Source organism: Athene cunicularia, assembly GCF_003259725.1.
Source record: "Athene cunicularia isolate RWA chromosome 11 unlocalized genomic scaffold, athCun1 chr11_part2, whole genome shotgun sequence".
Classification (NCBI taxonomy): Eukaryota; Metazoa; Chordata; class Aves; order Strigiformes; family Strigidae; genus Athene; species Athene cunicularia.
Window position 1 is genome coordinate 1,644,481 of NW_020799114.1, and position 18,454 is coordinate 1,662,934.

Consider the following 18,454-nt stretch of genomic DNA (forward strand, 5'->3'; position numbering starts at 1 on the left):
CCCCCCCCCCCCAATCCACACCGCTGCCCCTCCGGACCTGTGCTGCGGGTGGAGAGCGGTGCCACGCTGCCAGAGACACCGGTGGTGCCGCGGGCAGGCTCCGAGGACCTGACCCTTCCCCAGCCACACCACGCAGGTGGGAGCGGGCAAGGGCAGCCCAGGGCCTCTCCTCAGAGGCTCACGAAGCAGGAGGGAAAGACCTGTGCTGATTCTGCTCCAGGAGAAATCCCCTGGCCAGCGTGAGGGTCCCTGCACTCACCCCGGGGGTAAAGTGCCACGCTTGTGGCGCTTCTTTTTCAAAATAAAGCTGGGAATCGCTTGGGCCAGCCTGCGGGTGTGCGCTCACCGCTGCCCAGCGCCTGTCCCTGTAACACCGGTGCCCTCTGAGGTCTTTCCCCTGGACATTTCCCTCCCCTCCCCTGCCCAGCCTCTGCTCCCAGCCCGTCAGTGCATTTGACTCTCAGTTGACTCTGGCTGGATGCTCTGTGGTACCCTGGTGACCTCACACCCCAGCCTCTGACAGGGCACTATATCAAAAGGTTTTTCACGGCTCCAGTAAATTATGCCTCAGCTTCACCCATCTGCTTCCCAACTGACACTTCCTGAAATAAATTAATCAAGCCTATTCAATTATAGCTTTCTTTCTGTAAGGTCCCTCGCTGATCCACACCTTTGTGAGATGCTTCTCTCCGCTCTCGGGGCTGCAGCCCGAGATGCAGCTGGAGTGACGGTCAGCCAGCCTTTATCCCCAGCCCCTCTGCCTGTAGCTGCACAAGAGGGTTTGTCCCCAGGTCCCCTGCAGACGCCGGCACCCTCGGGGGCCCTGTCCCAGCCCTGTCCAGCAGCACTGCCATCCAGCTCTGGAGCAGGAGCTGCCCTTCTGGGCTCCAACATCTGTCTTGCCCACATTACTTTGTCTTATTTCCTTGTCTCCTAGGAAATTTCTAGAGCCTCCACTCGTTTCCCCTCCTGAAGATGAATGAAAAGCAAACATAACCAGGCCACAGGGACATCCAAATGATCTCTGCACTGTCACCCTGTGGCATGGGGCTCACGGACATCTTGAGATTGGACAGGTGGAAATCTTGTTTCTCTGCCTGCTTCCCCCTCCTGCCTGCAGGGATGGGGCTTCTGGAGGAAGGGGAGGCTGGCTGAGCTGGGGCAGAGGAGTGACGGCTACTCTGCAAAAGTGAACTAGAGTTTGTATTTCACACTGCCCTCCCAGGCACTGCGTGGGGGAGCTGTGGTTTCTCCTTTCCCTGTGCAATCCCTGCAGGGCCTGGCCTCTGCATCCCAGGGCACTGGGGTGCTGTGGGAAGCCACAAACACCCAGGACAGCCCCCCTGGGTAACATCGGTCCCCCCAAGATGATGCATATGGAGCCAGGCACGCGCAGACGGCATGCGGGGAGGAGAAGGTGGCATAGTGGTGGGCTGGGTTGCTTGGCAGACAGATGGCCACGTTTTTAACCAAAGGGAGGGTGGGGGCATTTTATATTTTTAATGTTTCAGATCAATTTCTTTCTAGGTTACATAAAGTACAGATATTGAGAGGAGTCACAAAGTGTAGCTAAGAGAGGTGAGGGAAGACGAGAACAGAACCAGAGTGTACAATGAGGTGTGACAATTTCTAATTCCTGAAGAGTCAAGAAACTTGCACTAAAATAAGAGTGAGCAGACATCCTATTTTAAATGTTCAGCACCGATCGGTTGGACATGAACTCCTGCGTGGGGAATCCTGTGTCACCACCACACACAAATATAATTTCACCGAGCAGGAGCTGAAGATGAAGTCCCATCACAGTGTTTGAACTCTGCACATCATAAAGCATCAGTGCGGGCTCTGCCTCCTGGACAGACCCAGCCTGGATTTGGGGATCAGTGTGCACCCCTGTGAGCTCTGCACACACAGCTCTGCCAGGCCACCATGGGCAGTGATCCCAGGGAAAGCCACCAGCCACTTCCCACACCCTCTCCCAGCTTCTCAAAGCCAATTCCTCTACCAGCATCGTGGTTCCTACCATGGCCTGCTCCTCAATCACAACAAATGGCAATTAAATGTTTATTCTCAGTGATGAGAAAACCCAAGAACGCTCCAGAGCCAAACGCCTCCCGAGAGCGGGCATCCTCTGGAGACTCCTACCTGGGACACGGACTCCGCGCAAAGGGTTAGAAAGCGCCATCCCGATCTCCGTCATCCCGTACCTCTCCAGCAGTGTGTGCCCAGTGATGCTCTTCCACTTCTCCAGGACAGGCACAGGGAGGGCTGCTGAGCCAGACACCATTAATCTGCACAAGGAAATGGGTTGTTGGGCGTTGGAATGGGCTGCCCAGGGCAGGGGGGGAGTCCCCGGGATCCCTGGAAGGGTTGAAGAGTCGAGCTGAGCCAGAACTGAGGGATCTGGGGGAGTTGGGAACAGTCAGGGGGAGGGTAATGGTTGGACTGGAGGATCCTCAAGGGCTTTTCCAACCAAGAGAATTCTATGATTCTGTGAAACTCCATGTAAGAAAGTATCCAAGATCACCTTTGCCCCAGGGAATCTGTGGTCTAACCCAGGGTTACATAAACCCTGCTTCTAAGTAAAACCTTAAGCCAGAAGCCCCAAAAGCCTTTTAACTGTTACCAAGGATGTTCCTCACATGCAGATGTTTCTCTGTCTGATGTGGTTTTTAAGTTAAGATGGGCCAGTCTCCTAAAAACAGATACTGCAGTACGACCTTGGATTGCAGGACAAAGCCCTTAGCCTTGTGTTATGCAGGGTGGCACATATAAAGAGCACACAGACCCCTTCTGGCTTTACCATGCAAGAGTGGCTCATAATTAAATAACCTCACCCTGGTTCTTGTCAAGAGACATTAATGTGCAACCACCAGCACTGCAAAGAAATGATGTTGAAAAGAAACTTCAGCAGATCCACCGTGGGGACAGCCCCTGCCCAGAGGGGCACTGCTCACCTACCTGATGTTCTCTTGGCAAAAGGCACGCACAAAATCCTGGACTTGGGGCCGAGAGAAATGCTCGTCATAATACTGTATCAGCTTGGCATAGATAGTGGGCACTGCCATGAAGACACTGACACGGGGAGCTTGGGAGCTTAGCAACTTCTTCCAAACCTAGAAAGGAAGGGAACAGACACATAAAAATACACCCCAAGGTAAAGCGTAGAGGGAAGCGATGGTTGGCGCTGTCAGTGCCAACTCCTCGGCACCTTTGAAGAGGTTCACAAGTGAGGGCTCTGCAAACACTTCACAGGGCAGCGAGTCCCACCACTGCTCCTTCATAGGGTGCAAGGGGAAAACGAGGTGCAGGACTGCAACAGATTGGGTAAAAGCAAAGCCACCCTGGGCTGGCCACAAACAGTCAGACTTCGGCTATTCAAGACTCCTGTAAAGTACAACCAACTGGAAGGCTGTTGCATGCACCTCAGCCATGTCCAGAACAACAGCTCCCAAACCTCACCATGCCCCTCTTTGCCCAAAGCACAACATTCAACTCTCTCATCCCACCAGTGGGCCACCCACCTGCTTTCACTCTGCATGAGCACAAGATGATGGAAACTGGAGGATTTTTTTAGTACCATCATGTTACAGCCAAGGATTTGCTCATGAAGACGTAAAGCTTGTGGTAGAATCAGTTAATTCCCACATGCACAGCTCTTCCGAGGCTACACAAAGCCACCAGCTTTTCAAAGCATGGGAGCTCCTCTTTGGAAAGACACTAAGCCACATAAGAACACAGGTAGGAGCCCACTGACCTGAACCTTTGAGGCAGAAATGCTTTTAAGATGGATGACAGGGCTGGGAAGAGAGATACGCAGCGTAACTGGGAGTCAGACTCCACTGCAATGGAAACAGTCATCTTTTGGGGAGCAGACGCAGAGAGATGTGCCCCAGCGAGCTCAGATCAGCTATCAGATACCACAGGTAAAACCAGGAGACAGCAGCTAGCCAGGAGGGCCTCTACACCAACCGTGCTCTTCCTGAGAGAAATGGTCCCGGCAGGACCGATGTCCTTCAGCTGCAATTCCTGCTAACCTGTGGGAATGACAAATGGGAGCAAATTCCATGAGCTGGCTCTGCTGGGAGGGGCAGGGGGATGAAGACTAAGTGAGCCCTGGCTGCTGCCCTAGCTGAGCAGCCCCACCTGGGAGCAGTTAGCAACGGGTAGGAGCCATAAATATTGCAACTGGACCCATTCCTTCCACAGCTCACCACTCCTCCCCCTAGGTAAGCTCTTCCCAAGACAGGAACGATCCAAAGCCATCAATAAATAAAAGGCTACGGTGACGGCCGCCTCTTTCCTTTCGCTCCGGTCCCTGCCCCGCTGTTGACAAATGTATTTCCTAACAGCTCCTGACAAGGCGCACCGCCTCTCCCCTCCCTGCCCGCGCACGCTCAGCTGCACACAGGCGCGTGCGACGGCAAGAAAAAGCAGGAATTGATTGAAGGTGAACAAGTGATTCTCCTTCATGCTGTCACTCTGCCCCTTCCCCTCCGTCCTGCTCGCTCAAGCTCCATTTCATTACTTTCTACTTCGCTGCGCCGGCGCTGCCTCCCCCCGTGTCTCTCACTCCACTGCTTCAGAACAATCAGCTCCTAAAAAAAAAACCCCACCACCACCACCACGTTGTTATTCTTAAGAGAGCAGGACACATCCAACAAAGGCACTGTCCCACCAAACAGAAGGGAGTTGATGCTGCCTCCCAGCCCAGAGATATTTCTCGATGGGGCGAGACGAATGCACAAGGTGGAAACTCCCCCGGACACTTCAGGAGCTGGGACAGGGGTGCTGCGAGGGGCCCCCTTGGCATCAGGGAGAGCAGAGGAGGAAGGTGACTTGCCCAGACCAATGGGTGACGTGCCCGCAGAGGGAACACCACACTCCCTTGCAGAAACTCCACCTACTAGCACGATCCCCTAAAAGAGGCTGGAATAGGCAAAATTGCATTTAGAAGGATCTAACCCCACCATACTCCCCCCAGTCTTTTTCCCCAAAGACCTTTTTCTCTTCAACCCCCCAGTATCTCTTCCCTTCGAGGCAGCAGGATGGAGAAGGGCCTCTCCAAAGCTGAACACACGGACCTGCTGTCCTCAGCCTGGTGCTCCCAAGAGCCACCACCTCGGGCAGGGAGAGAGGCGGGACGGCAAGCAGGGATCATGACAGAGCTGAAAGAACTGAAGGCAGACAGATGCTCAGGGCTGTTCGATCCTTGCTGTGTGATTTATTTTTTTTTTTGCCTTCACAAGTCCAGAGCAGCTGTGGGGAACGCAGGCAGACTTCCAGTCTGGCCCTGCAGCAGTTATTTTCACATGGATTTGGACTCGAAGAAAAAAACCCAAAACAAACTGAAACCATTCCAAAACACAGCAGATTCCCTCCTGCACCCCAGAGTCCCCTGTCCTTGCATCCCTGCTCAACTCCTGCTCTAGATAAAATCCTCCCTACTGCCATTCCAGCCACGCGAGCAGCTTTTTCTGTGTCAGTCCAACTCGCCCCAGCAACAGCCCCTTCCTGAAGATAAGCAGCTGCCTTTGGATTTGTGCCACCAGCTGCCGGGGTGATCTGCTGACAGCCAAACATCTCCACCTGCTCCGCTCCTGCTCAGCCAAATCTGGATCCTACCCATGTGTTCTAACAGTACGAAGCACCGAGCTGTGGTACAAAGCTGGCAGCCCCAAAGCCCTCTGCAGACCCCGAGCTGTCCAGAGGGCTTGTCGCTGCCCAGCCAGCTGTAACAGCTATTTCTGTTTTATAACTATAACTTCACGGTTTGAGAGAAGGATCTGGGAAAGTCTTGTTACCTGGGACTAATCAATCAATCCCGGGGCTTGGACAGGCTTGTAGCAAGAGGCCAGCTTTGCCCTTCCAGCAGGCAGCATCCTCCGACAGCGTCAGGCTTCGAGCAGCACAATCAATCTCCCCCTCTGTTATCCCATGTGTCACCGTCACCACATCAATTACCTGCGGACAGGGTATTGGCAGCCCATCATTTCATTTTATTTTGCTCACCTGATACCTCAGGACTCCCAGTGCTTTTAAAAAAAGCCACGGGTTCTGGAGGCAAACACGGCACTGCGTGCCAGGGCTGCTGGACTTCACACCGAGCACCAGGGAAGCAGCAGTCTTCTGACGGAATACTTTCAGGGGATGGACCAGGATTCCTTTTAAGATAAACAAGGGCTAGAAACAAAGCGTTTCTAACTGCAAGAAAGCAAGAGCTAGAACAGCTTCCTACCAGCAATAACAACAATGAAAGTTCAGGGCAGGTTTACAGGACAGGGCTGCCTGAGCCAGCAAAGAAGTGGGAGACCTTCTGTTCCCAAGAGCCTTCCTGTCAGCTCGACATTCCTGATTTTCTTCCCCTCCCACTGCACAAAAACATATCTGGGCAATTCCATGGGCTGGCCAGTGGGATTTTGCCATCAGTAAATTTAAAAAAAAAAAAGAGAGAGAAAATTACGCCAGTGGGTACAAAACAGACATAGCTTTAAGATTTTTCCCACATCTTTTTTTTGCAGCACACAGATGGCACGATGGTGAACAAGGACAGAGGAACGTGCAAGCTGCTCCAAGAGATGGTCCTTCCACACAGCAACCAGCCTCCAGATCTGCTGCGATCACCTGAAGCAAGAGATGCAAGCACACAGCAGAAAAGGCTGTAACTCTCCTTCTTTACAGAGGCCTCACCTTCAGTGGGAGAGTGCAGTGCCAGAAACTAGACAGAAAACACTGAACCTACCAAGAACCGGGCATCTCCTATTGCAAAAAAAGAAGGTGGCAACAACAATTTGTATGCTAAATCTTGCAAGACTTTGCCTGATGGAGGACTCCCCAGTAGAGCCAGAAGAGATGCAGGCCAAAACGCCTAAAAGCTGAAAAGGAAGCAAATATCATCATGGATTTTCCCATCAGACCACAAACAGATAATAGACAGCCCATGCTGCTGCCTTGCTGAGACACACAACAGCTTCCCTCTTCTATAAAATTATTGTATCATCTTCAGTTGTTACTGAATGGTTTTTTTAAACCTTTTGAAAAGCAACAATACCCCTAATGCAAGGTTAAATCATCCCTTAACTTCTCTTTTGACCAGGGAGACGGGCTTGTGTTTTGCCTCGATTGCTGCCAAGTGGGTAGCGCCGCCAGCAAGGATCTTTGGAGCGTCTGCAGCCGAACCAGCCCCTCGTTCGACGAGACCCCACGCCTGACACCAGGGTCAGAGAGCTCCCGTGACTCTACAGCAGCCCCACAGGGATGGCAGGACCATGTCCGATGGCAGTTTATCCCCGAGCACGAGGCAGAGGGGCACGGCGGGAGATGGGAGAGCGCCGAGCGGAGCCCGAGCGCCGACGGTCCGTGAGCAATGTGCAGAGGGAGAAACATTCTTCTCTTCAAAGGGAAACTGGGCCCTTGGTGGCTTCGTCTCATGTTTGTTATAAGCCCAAACTGTTTGCGCTCTGCATGACTCTGGTTTTAATCATTTATTCATCAGTGCAGTTTGATGGCCCCTCTGCATTCCAGGCTGAAGCTTTTAAACCCTTCCTACGCTGTAGGCATACTGAAAGGAGCAAGTGCTTTCCCTGGGACCTGGTAATATAAGTAAATATGACAGGCTCTGGTTCCATTTTTTATATTTCCCCACACACATCAAAAGACATTACTCCGTAACAGATGCTGAGGACAGACGGCAGATCTGGGGAGACGGAAAGAAAAACTCTAACTTTTTAAAGCCAGGTCTACGAGAAGTGATCAAACATAATCCATTCACTAGTGACCTGCTCCTCCCTCCACTGACTCCTCTTTGAGTTTGAAATAAAATTACTCCTCTAAAGCCTCCCATTAACGGATGAAAAGACAATTGCCTTTCCCCAGCTGAAACTGGATGGGAGACGCAATCCCCACCACGCTACCAGCAGCGTCTTAGCCACGCTTGGTTACTAGAGATCAGACTCCCCTGCTTGGATTTGCTTTTCTTTTAAAAATAAACTAAAAGAGCTGCCCAGAGTGATGTTTGCAGAAGCGACAGATCCAGGGGAGAGGCTCACTGTGGTGCATGCTTCTCCTTTCTAGAGGCAACCGTGACTGCCGAGCCATAGATCCCCCTGCACAGCCCAGCGAAGGTGTAAAGCCTGAGCCCAGCCTGGCTCACACAGATAACAGCAGCACAACAAACAGTTTGCTCGCAGGTGTAGAACAGGCTGGTGGGCTTTGTGTGGAGGTCAGGGGTGTAACCACACGATGCAGCAGTGACCCTGGAGCAACACCTCACACGCAAAACCTTGACGAGCATCAGCTCTGCGGCACCTTCCCACCACGGGAAAAAACCGCCATGGGTGACAGCACGTCGGGAGAATTAGTCCCAAATCACACACTGGCTTTGGGCTCTCAGCATTCCTATCAGGACAAACGCCTAGAAAGAAGGGACCAAGTAAAATTAACGATTTTGATGGCTTTGTGTGCGACATTGTAAAACCGGGTATGATTTTTAGAGGGTTTGCTCCTCGGAGGCACCTTAAGCCAAACACGCAGTAACGCTGGCATCAAAACATCAGCTCCTCGTAGAACTTTAGGGCAATAAATCTGCATCGCGGCATATTTATCAAGGAAGCAGTTGCAGGGCACAGACAGCATTGTCACTGCACAGGCAACACACCACAGCTCGAAACCTGCCCCGCAGAGCCGAGCGGGCAGCACACGCCACAACTAGGTCAGGCGGAGCTGAGATTTCTCTAAGCTTCCCCCATCACTCAGAGCAAGTTTTTTCCTTCATGTTTTTGAATACTTTCATTTCCCACTCCGCACTTAAGACTGAAATTGCTCCTGGGATCTGAGCTCACGTTTATCAACATGAAGAGCTGACAGGGAGCCTTTTGCTGTTAGAACATCTCTCCCTTAAGGCCAGATCAGATGGTCCAAGGCAAAGACAAGCCGTTCCCATTTTCAAACTCAAGAGTTGGCCAAAAGCCTCAGCAGAGGATCCTGAAAAGCAGACACTGACCTCAACTCGCTCCAAAAGGCTCCTGTCCACAGGGCACCCAGTGTAGCCGGGTCCTGGTCCAGCACAGGGCCATCAACATGTGACTGTCCCAGCAAAAGCACCGGCACGGAGCACGCCCAGCTTCCCCTGGGCCTGTCTCTCCAGACTTGCTGACATTTCCATCGAGTAACAGTCACGCCACAGGGTGTGCTCAGCCTCAGCAGCCGCCACTGAATCGATGCGGGGAAGGGAGATGGAAGGAGGGAGTCGCTGGGGAATGGATGCTCTAAGTGCCTGCTCACTGCAAACCCCTGTGCTCACAGAGGCCTTCAAAAACCACTTGGCCACCGGCTTTCTCTGATGCCCAGTAAGGAGATGGCTCACCTTGCACTCCTTGCCTTAAGCAGAGGCGTTAATCTCATCTCCTCTGACCACCAATTTGCACAAAAACCGTAAAAATCTTTAAATATCTCCTCCTGCATAAGAAAAAAAGCCAGGCATTTCAAACAGGTTCAGAAGCAGCTGAGAAATATAAACAGGACCAGTGCAGCTGGAGAAGTAAACTCAGCCTGGAAGGGAGTGATGATGGGAGGACTGCATAAGCATGTTTAGGCGGCAGCTTGCTCTGGCTCCAAAGGAGGCTTCTGCCCTCCCTGTTCTCACCCTTGAAAAAAACAAAACAACAACACCAGAGCCACCCTTGCCCCACACAGCTGCTGGGAGGAACGCACTTGCAGGCTCACTGCTGTTCTCCTGCCTGCTCCCCGTCCACATGCCCACAGCAGTGCTGAAACCTCCCCCCCCGGCAGGCAGTGCAGCCGTTCTGAGCACCAGAGGCGCAGGCAGGAGTGCTGGGTGCTGCCCCACCACCTCCGGGCAGGAGTGCAGGCAGCAGCCCAAGAGGGGCTCCCCGTGAGCCACCCTGCACCCCAAGGACTGCACACACCGGAGGACTTGGCATGTCACGTACGACTAGACTGCAACGCTGGAAATTAAGGGTCCATTTATAAACCCTTTATTAATAAATGATTAATAGATGCAGCCATATTTTCTAATAACTTACAATAAAAAGATACTATGAAAAGCTTAAGCAAGACAGTCTTAACAGATGGTGCCATAAAGTGAATTATAACATGTACAGTAGCTAGTGCAAAGTAATGGATGTCCTCATTTAATAAAAAGAATCTGATTTTATGCAGCAACTTTCACGCTTGAGGCATCTCAATACACTTTAATGAGCCCTCGTGGCCTCAGCGATAGCTTGCATGCAGCTGTGGACGTCAGATGCTGTTTTAGGGAGAGAGTAGATGTTGGTCAGGACACCGGGGTTAGTCCACAGTCTTGATTTTTAACCTTTCCTTGGACAGCTACCAAAAGCAGACAAAAGGGTCTGAAAGATGTCACCTCCTAACGCTGCCCTGCAGGGAATGACAAGCAAGCCTTGGTCTGGGGCTTGAAACATCTTCTAATGAAGAAAAAAAGAACATTGCTTCCACCTCCGAAACCAGACTGGCATCTGTATCCACGACTATAAGGCACGCCGCAAATTATGTAATTTAATAAACACTGTAATAATAAAGTATTTATTTTGTATAATGAAGTGTTAGTGATTAGAAACCAAACACACATTGGGCATACTGCTGCGGTTTCTCTTGAACCCTTGCCAGTATCACTCAAGGCTAAATATGTCTGCAGCAGGTTGCGAGTAAGTTCCTAGCCTTGTTTTGATCAGCCTGTCAAGTGTTTTAGCTGCCATTCGAGTTTCTTTATATCACACTATAATTGGCTGCTTTCTCAAGGTGCAGCGAAGGAAAAAAAGCACACAGTAAAACTCAGGCTCCTTTTGCAAAATCCTCCACTGAAACTCTGCCGCTTTTCTGAAAGCTGATTTCAGTAGCAAAGGGCATTTTGTAAACAGCTGGTGAAAATAGACTGGAACTGAAAGGCAGCTTGCATTAAACTCCACAAGAAAGCCTTATTTACCCTCATGTGCTTTCTTTGTAGTGTCGATCAAACCACTTTCAGCTCCCAGGGGAGGCCCTCGGAAAAATAAAGGGAATAAAAAAAGAAATAAAAAAGCAAATGACGTCCTTCAGAGCCGGAACGCACCTGAGAGCCCTCGGAAGGGCTCTCGCTGTGGCAAGCACGCTTGCCACGCCGACCTCCCTGCCCAAGTTCAACCCCCAGGGTCAAGCAGATGCCCTCCAGCACCGTACCCGCTTGCCCTTGGCTGTCAAGGCTGGGGGAGAGCTTTGATCAGAGAAGGCGGGCGGGGGTGTCCCGCTCCCCCGCACCCAAACCCATCCTTCAACGTCACCTCATCGATTTGCGGATGTCGGGAGAGAACGCACGGAGAAAAACACAAGGGTACAAGGGACAATCCATCCCCGGTGGCACAGGACGTGGAGAAACGCGCCCTCCAGAGGGCTCGGCTTTGCTTCCAGGCTGCCGGCACGTTCCTCCATCACCAGGGCTGGGCACGCTCCCAGCCCCAGCTTTGGCGGGGCACACGTCCCTGCTGCACCCCGAGCTTTTCGGGGTGACAGCCTAGAGACAGGGGAAGGCGATTTGGCAGCGGTCACTGAGGAGAGAGCAGTGGCTACCGCTGCCAGGGGCCCCTCCTGCCTCCTCCTACCGCAGCACCCTACCCATTTACTCCAGCAATGGGAAGGCAGAGCCGCCTCTCCGGGATGCTGGGGCTGTTCCCCCCCCAGCAAAGATCAGTGCTTGGGCAGCAGGAGGGTGTTCAGGTGTCAGGGCCATTTTGAAGCGAAGAAAGGAAGCGTGCATTTTCTGTGGTCGCTTCTTCGAGAAGCAGAAATAAGCAACGAAGAATCGCAGGGTCCTGCAGCCGCTCGGAGCGGAGCCCAGGCTCGCCCTCACCCCACCGCAGCACAGTCAAGGGTGTATCCCACACCTTTGCACTTTGTCCTCTCGGTGTGACAAGGCCACCCAACACACGAGTAAATAGGAAGAGGCAAAGCAGCCTGTTCAGCTACAAAGCACAGGCTCGACGGGCTCTTTTCACATTCCCAGGGAGTTCTGCACCAACACCACACGTTTCCTTTCTGCTACAAGGTGGCACCAGCATCTGAAAAGCCAACTGCTCCCTTCACAGTGACGCTGCAGACGCCAACGTCTCTCACACCACCTACACCACCGGGAGATGGAGACGAGCGGTGCTGGATCCCAGGGGCCGGTAACTGTAGAAACTGTTCTACCTTACTGCTGGCTGCCCTGTTTCTAGTCCCTTTTCCTCCTCTCCTTAGGTCGGCTGTCTGCTGCCGCAGCAAGGAACAGAAGAGAAGCAGACCACTGGGACTGGCGTTTCCTGTCCCAGCTAGAAAACAACGTTCTAAGCGTGTCTCTGCCACACTCAAGGAAGGTTTCCCTCCTGCCACCTTTCCTGCAAGCAGCTCTTGATTTGCAGATTCTCTCGTATCACTGAGTCTAACCTGGCAGGTCTGTTAACACGTTTCTCCGCAATGTTTCCATGCAAGTGAGGAGTACCAGTATTTCTCTTACCTGAGCTGCAAGAAACTCTAAAGCCTGTGTTTTGCCATGTAACATAAAACACCACGGATATAGGGTTGGAAGGGAAAAATGCAAGCTACTAAAAATGCCAACAAGCAGCACAGTGCTAACATGCAAGAGAAAAACCCAGCGTTTCCACCCTTCCTGGTACCAGAAAATTAACAACTCTCATTCGGGGTGCAGACACTCTTAGTGGGTACGTGGAAGGGCCCACCTCCAGTCAGAGACCCTCAGCACCACGAGGGGCAGCACAGCGTTACGCTTACGTACGCCACGCTTAAACAAGCCGCAGCCTCCAGAAGAGCACGTTTACCCCAGACCGAGCGTCCAACTCAAAGGGGGTTTTAACAGACACTTTGTGAACCGCATGCAGCCAGTGGCTAAAGAGGCTGGAATGCTTTAAGAACTTATTTCCAAAGTTGCTCTAATTACAATGCATGGGGTCTTGCTGCTGAATTTCAAAGACAACGCGCGATCCCTCCAGGCTTACCATCTGTGTGCTGAATTCGGGTAACATGATGCATGTCGCTCCCACCCAGAGAGGACAGAGGAGCTTATTGATCACCCCGTGGACATGATGTAAAGGCAGCACATGCAGAATAACATCTTCCTTCTTCCACTCCCATTTTTCAACCAGCCCTGTGGTCTGCAGAAGAAAACATACAACCCAGCGTTAGGGCAGGGGGAAAGACTCTCACTGCTTGAAAAGCCTGAGGTACCCAGGCCCCAGAACCCCGGGGCACAGCCAGCAGCAGAAGTCCCAGACCTTCTGGAATGGTGGGCACAAAAATCTTGCCTTTAGGGTCAGCATCAGCAAAATTCCCACCACAACAGTAGAACACACCTTCTGCATCTTGTCAGCACGTGTCTTTGTATATATCAGCAAAGTCCTTCCTCATTACTGAGAAAGAGTCAACGATGATTTTAAGCAGGGCCTACAAAATTATTAGGCTGGTGCTGCACATGCAGAGTTGGCAGAAATAGTCATCAAAAAACTGATTTCCACAGAACTCTGTTGACATATTTTGGACACAGATGACACTGGGCTTTTAGCACCTGTAAGGGATAGTCAGGAGCAGAGAACCACAGTCTGATAAATACAAAGTAGGCTTCATGTTAGTAAAAAAAAATATTGGTATAACAAGCTCCTAAACCACTTTGCTATGAAGGGATAATCATCTAAAGCGTTAGACCTCAGGCTTCTGGGTGAACAATGCCCTTCAGAGCCCAGTGTTAGCAACTGGAAAAAATATTTCCAGCCATCTAAAAATAAAAAAAAACATTTGACCAGTGGAATTTAGTCATGTCATTCACAATCCTCTTCCACAGGGCAGGGAGCAGGTTTTAGGCTTCCTGCAAGACAGCACAAAAGATGGTGCCTGCTCAGGCCCCCTCCCAAATGATCAGCATATTTGTAAGGGAACAGATTCTTTGCCCAATATAGCCAAGCCCTGGCTCTATCCATCAAGGCTTTGATACCACTCCCGGCACAGCGTAAGCTCTCGGAGGCGGCCGTAAGGCACGATGCACTCCTGCCCTTCTTCCCTAATGGCATGAGTCTATCAGTGGCAGGCAGCGATAACCAACTGGTGAGGTAGTCAGCAGGCTCATTCAAACTTTTAATTCCTTTTGGCTCAGAGAGCTAATGGATTTTTTGCCTTGGGGATATATAGCTGAATAATGCACAGGCTTCACACAGTACTGGGCTGGGCTAAGTTATATTCCAATTAGGGGCAAAGATTCTTTCCGAGTCACAGTGAAGAAAAGCAAACTGCAAAGAAAACAGTCTTTTTACAACAGGTCTCATCCTTTCTGCTTTCCAGGAGAGCAAGGAGAAGAGTCCATCTGCCCCTGGCTGCAGCTGCAGCAGGACAAGGTTCAGAGCCTCAAACACTCTTCTCTGTGTTCACCTTAAAAGTGTTGAGGACTTCCCAGGTACAGCCCCCGGCTCTGCGCAGGGATTTGACTGTGGTAAGGCACGTTGTGCTTTGGGGTTTGCAACCCCAAATCCCCTCTGAAGGCCAAGGCCTCCATCACCTGGCCCGAGCTTTGCAGAGGGAAAGCAGCACTCACCACGGCTTGCACGTTCTCATGGGTGCTGAGGACACCTTTGGGTCTTCCCGTCGTCCCACTAGTATAGATTATCATGGCTCCTCTGTCTTTCCACGAGGAGCAGGTTGTCAAGGGACCCTCTTCCACTGCTGCGTGACTTGCAGATCCCTCACTATGAGACTCGAGAAGCGGCAGGACTGGGACTCCCAGTTTCTCAGCACTTGGGGCTATTTTCCCCACGTATTCCTCGGCGGCGATGACTAGAGCGCTCTGCGAATCCTGGATCACGTACTCCAGCTCCTGCACAGGGTGCTTCTTGTAAAGGGGCACCGCTATGCCCCCGCTCATCCAGGAAGCCCACTGGGCCACCACATACGAGGCATCATTGGGACACAAAAACGAGATCCTCTCTTCCTTCAAGTCCCTGCTGGAGCACTCCAGAGCTCTGCAGATCTCCTGGGACAGGCGCAGACTCTGCCCGAGAAGGTCCCTGTAAGTGTGTTCACCGTTTTGGTCGATGATGGCGATTTTATCACCAAAAGCCAAAGCCCTGGTGAAGACAGGGGTAACGTCACTGCTGTAGGTTGCCCAGGTAGTTTGCAGACCCCTGCGGGGACAACCAGCCCTCTTCTTCCCACGCAACCCCCCTCTGCAATGGTGCAGGTCCCGGACGAGGCATCGAAGGGGCCGGCTCACTTGGGGGAAGAGCAGGGAGACCAGCATCCTGCCAGCACCGCTTGTTTTGAAGTGATTCTGCAGAAAGCAATTATAGGAACAGATAAGTATGTGCAGCAATTACCCAGGGGTTTATTCCCACAAAGGAAAAGTGGCAGCCTTCATTTGAATAATACCCACTGTATTATTAATGTTTATGCTTCAGACTGCTGCATCCCCAGGACGCTAGGCCCTGCCCGGATGGAACAGCAGACAGAGACCCTTCCCTACACAGCCTCCGCATACCTAAAACCCAGTTTAACTTAAATTATGAAATAGTTTCCATCGATCAGTAATATTAGGACACCAAGTAGTGGCTACTTGATGTGCCATTCTAACTCAGTGGGACCGGCATTTAAAAAAATTAAATAATGACGACAGTCCCCAGCTCTCAGTTTGCAGTTTCCATCGCTTGGGTAAACTGTTGCCTTGCTTTACACTTCCAGTTAGGCAGCACGGAGCCAGACACGAAACCCAAGTCTGCTAAGGCTTAGCCCAGTGGAGGATTGTTTCCTGCATGAGCTTTCCTACAAGCAATAGCACATCTAAGTACAGGAAAGTGCCCAAACCCTCCCAGCTGACAGGTCATCCATCACAAACACCACTGCAGCTCAAAACCTTTCTTACGTGACAGACCAAGTGGTTGACAGCTACAGGCAATGGGAGCCCTGCTCCCACCCAGCAGCTGCTTTTCCCAGCAAACAGCAGCAGGGAAGCACAGCCACGCACAGGCTGACCTGTGGATTTGGTACAGAACTTCTGAAACTTCCTGGGAGCCAGAGCTTGAGCTGAGCGCAGCCCAACCATCACCCTGGCCCAGCCACGCTGCCACAGCGATGCCATGATGCACAGAGGCATTTCAACAGAGAAAGTCTCCAGAAGGGAACGGGAAGGCGTACCAACACCATTAAAGGCTTTACAGGAAGATCACGGCTGGCACAAACGTTGCGCGTTCTGCCTTTGTGCTCAGGCAGCACGATGACATCAACCTCCCCGCTCATGGGAGAAGTTAGCAAAAAAGCTTTGGTGGTAGCTGGCAAGAAGTACCAGGAGTTTGCTCTTTGCCCGTCTCCCCTTTCAAAGGGGAAGGTTCACGTAATAGTAGTGGACACTACCCAGATCATCTCACAGAAACACCAGGGGAAAAGTGAACACAGAGCACAAAACCCATAACAATATAACGGGGAGACAGGAGCCTCAGGGACTACTGGAACACTTGGCAGGGGATACTACTGGTACACCAAAGGTGAGAGGAAGCAGCAGTAAATTGAGAGGACCAAGGAGATGTCTCAGAAGAAGCCTAACCCCCCTCTGCACAGAGCCTGGAGCTCTGGCTAGACGCTCAGCAAGAACAAGCACCCTCTCGGTACAGAGGCAGTCACCAATGCCAACAGGAGAGCTGAGAGGGAAGAACAGGGCTGTGGCAGAAGAGAAAGAGATTTGCTGCACGGCCTATGTAATAGCTGCTACTAAACACCACCGACAAAGCACCCCTGGAGAGATACTATGACAAGAGGAGGTAGCCAAAGGATGACAGCTTCTCTATAAGAGTGTACGTGACACTTCCTCAACACTGGCAAGAATGACTTGATTTTTTACAAAAAATTTTAATAAATGCCTGTGAGTGGAACAGCTCGACTCAAAGAGCCTCCCTGCTCAGCTTCCCACCATGGGGAGGAGCTGAAATAAAACGGATCCAGAGAACTGGCAGCTACACAGGGATGAGCTGAACACAGCTGAACTCAGCTCAGGCTGCTCAGACACCCGCGGGCAGCGCCCGCCGACAGCAGCACGCGTTCCTTTTTGCAGAGAGGTAGCCCCGAGCCCCACGGTCACTCCCATCCACTTTCAGAGCATTTCTCCAGGCACACACAGGCTTTGCACGTATTTTTTCTTTTGCATATCGACCTCAATTTCTGCTTCTGCAAAAGAAACTTGTGATTTAGTGCGGAAACATCTGGGAGGGGGGGCAGAGAGGCTTTAAGCCCAGAGTGTGGTAACCATGTGCACTCATGACATACACTATCAGGATGGAAAAAACAAAACAGGTCATGACAAAGCTCACATGACATCTTTCCATTTCTCCGTAGAGACTAAAATATAAAGAGCCAACATCATTCATAACCTAAACCAAACCACCTCCTCTTAACCTGCACCCAAGGCCAGCTCACTGGGGAGGTGTGAATGCCCCAGACATTGAGAGGGGCATTAACTGGAGGGAACCATTTGCCAAGATCACCCCACACTGCACTGGTGTCCTCGCATGGCTCCTGAGCAGGTGTTAGCTGCTGCTTCAGAGCAGCGCCTTCCAAAAATTACATTATCCCCTTTTCACCACAGCACCAGTCCAGATTGAACAAAACAATCAACAGCAGCACCTTTAGCCAGGCCTGTGTGCTTACAGACTTCAGAGAAATAGTACTGACTGTGTGTGCAGACTTACAGACACTCGGGACAGGGTGAAGGAACACTGGGGGCTGTTTTCTTTACCCTGCCTGTTGCTGAGGGGTAACTGGAAACACAAACTCTGGCTGCGCATACCTGAATTTTGTCACTGGGAGCCTTGGGCAGAAGCTCGTGGCAGGGCAGCCCGAGGAGTCCTCGCTTTTTTGTAAGAGAGGGCTCAACCCCCACGCTCCTACAGCTAAAGCAAGAAACGAAAGAAGCTGGGGATGCTCCCACCAGCTCCCAGCACGACTAAACCGCTGCAAATCGCGGTGGAGCTGGGAGCTGTGAGGCTGAACCCCACAGCAAACGCAGCCGACCCCACTGCCAGCACCCCTCCCGAGAAGGATGGGCTTCATGCTTACTTCATCCCAGAGAGGATTCCCACTGTCCAGCTCCCTGCCCCTTGCCCTACTCACATCAAATCTCAGAGCAACAGCAGGAAAACCCCTCAGCCCGTCATTTCCAAGCTACAGAGGATAAGGTTTGGCCTCACCAGGCCGGAGCCGAGGCCCAGCTCCGCCGACAGCACCAGCGTCCCCTCACGTCCCGGGAGCGAAGGGCCCGAGCCCCGCTGCTCGCTCCAAGCCCCGCTCCTGCGCGGCCTGGCCAGGCGAGACGCTTGGGACGTTTTAATTAATTAAAGCCACCGTTAATGGCGGCACCGGGCGCCGACACCCACCCTCAGCCCTGCGACAACGCGCCCCGGCCACAGGCCCCGCCGGGAAGGAG

General features: G+C 52.0%; 1 protein-coding gene across 5 annotated transcripts in view; it reads right to left on the minus strand.

Moving 5' to 3' along the window:
* Nucleotides 1-18,448, minus strand: part of ACSF3 (acyl-CoA synthetase family member 3) — a 63,377-nt gene extending 44,929 nt beyond the window's left edge. For 2 of the 5 annotated variants that reach the window (XM_026857071.1, XM_026857066.1), the window contains exons 1-5: nucleotides 18,405-18,448; nucleotides 14,585-15,316; nucleotides 13,002-13,157; nucleotides 2,959-3,113; nucleotides 2,143-2,288 (exon numbers count right to left, since the gene is read on the minus strand). In XM_026857071.1, the coding sequence (XP_026712872.1) occupies nucleotides 2,143-2,288; nucleotides 2,959-3,113; nucleotides 13,002-13,157; nucleotides 14,585-15,286 (1,159 nt within the window). In that variant the 5' untranslated portion in view covers nucleotides 15,287-15,316; nucleotides 18,405-18,448. The other 3 variants (XM_026857068.1, XM_026857070.1, XM_026857067.1) reach the window with 3 other exon arrangements.
* Between the last annotated feature and the right edge of the window lie 6 nt (nucleotides 18,449-18,454).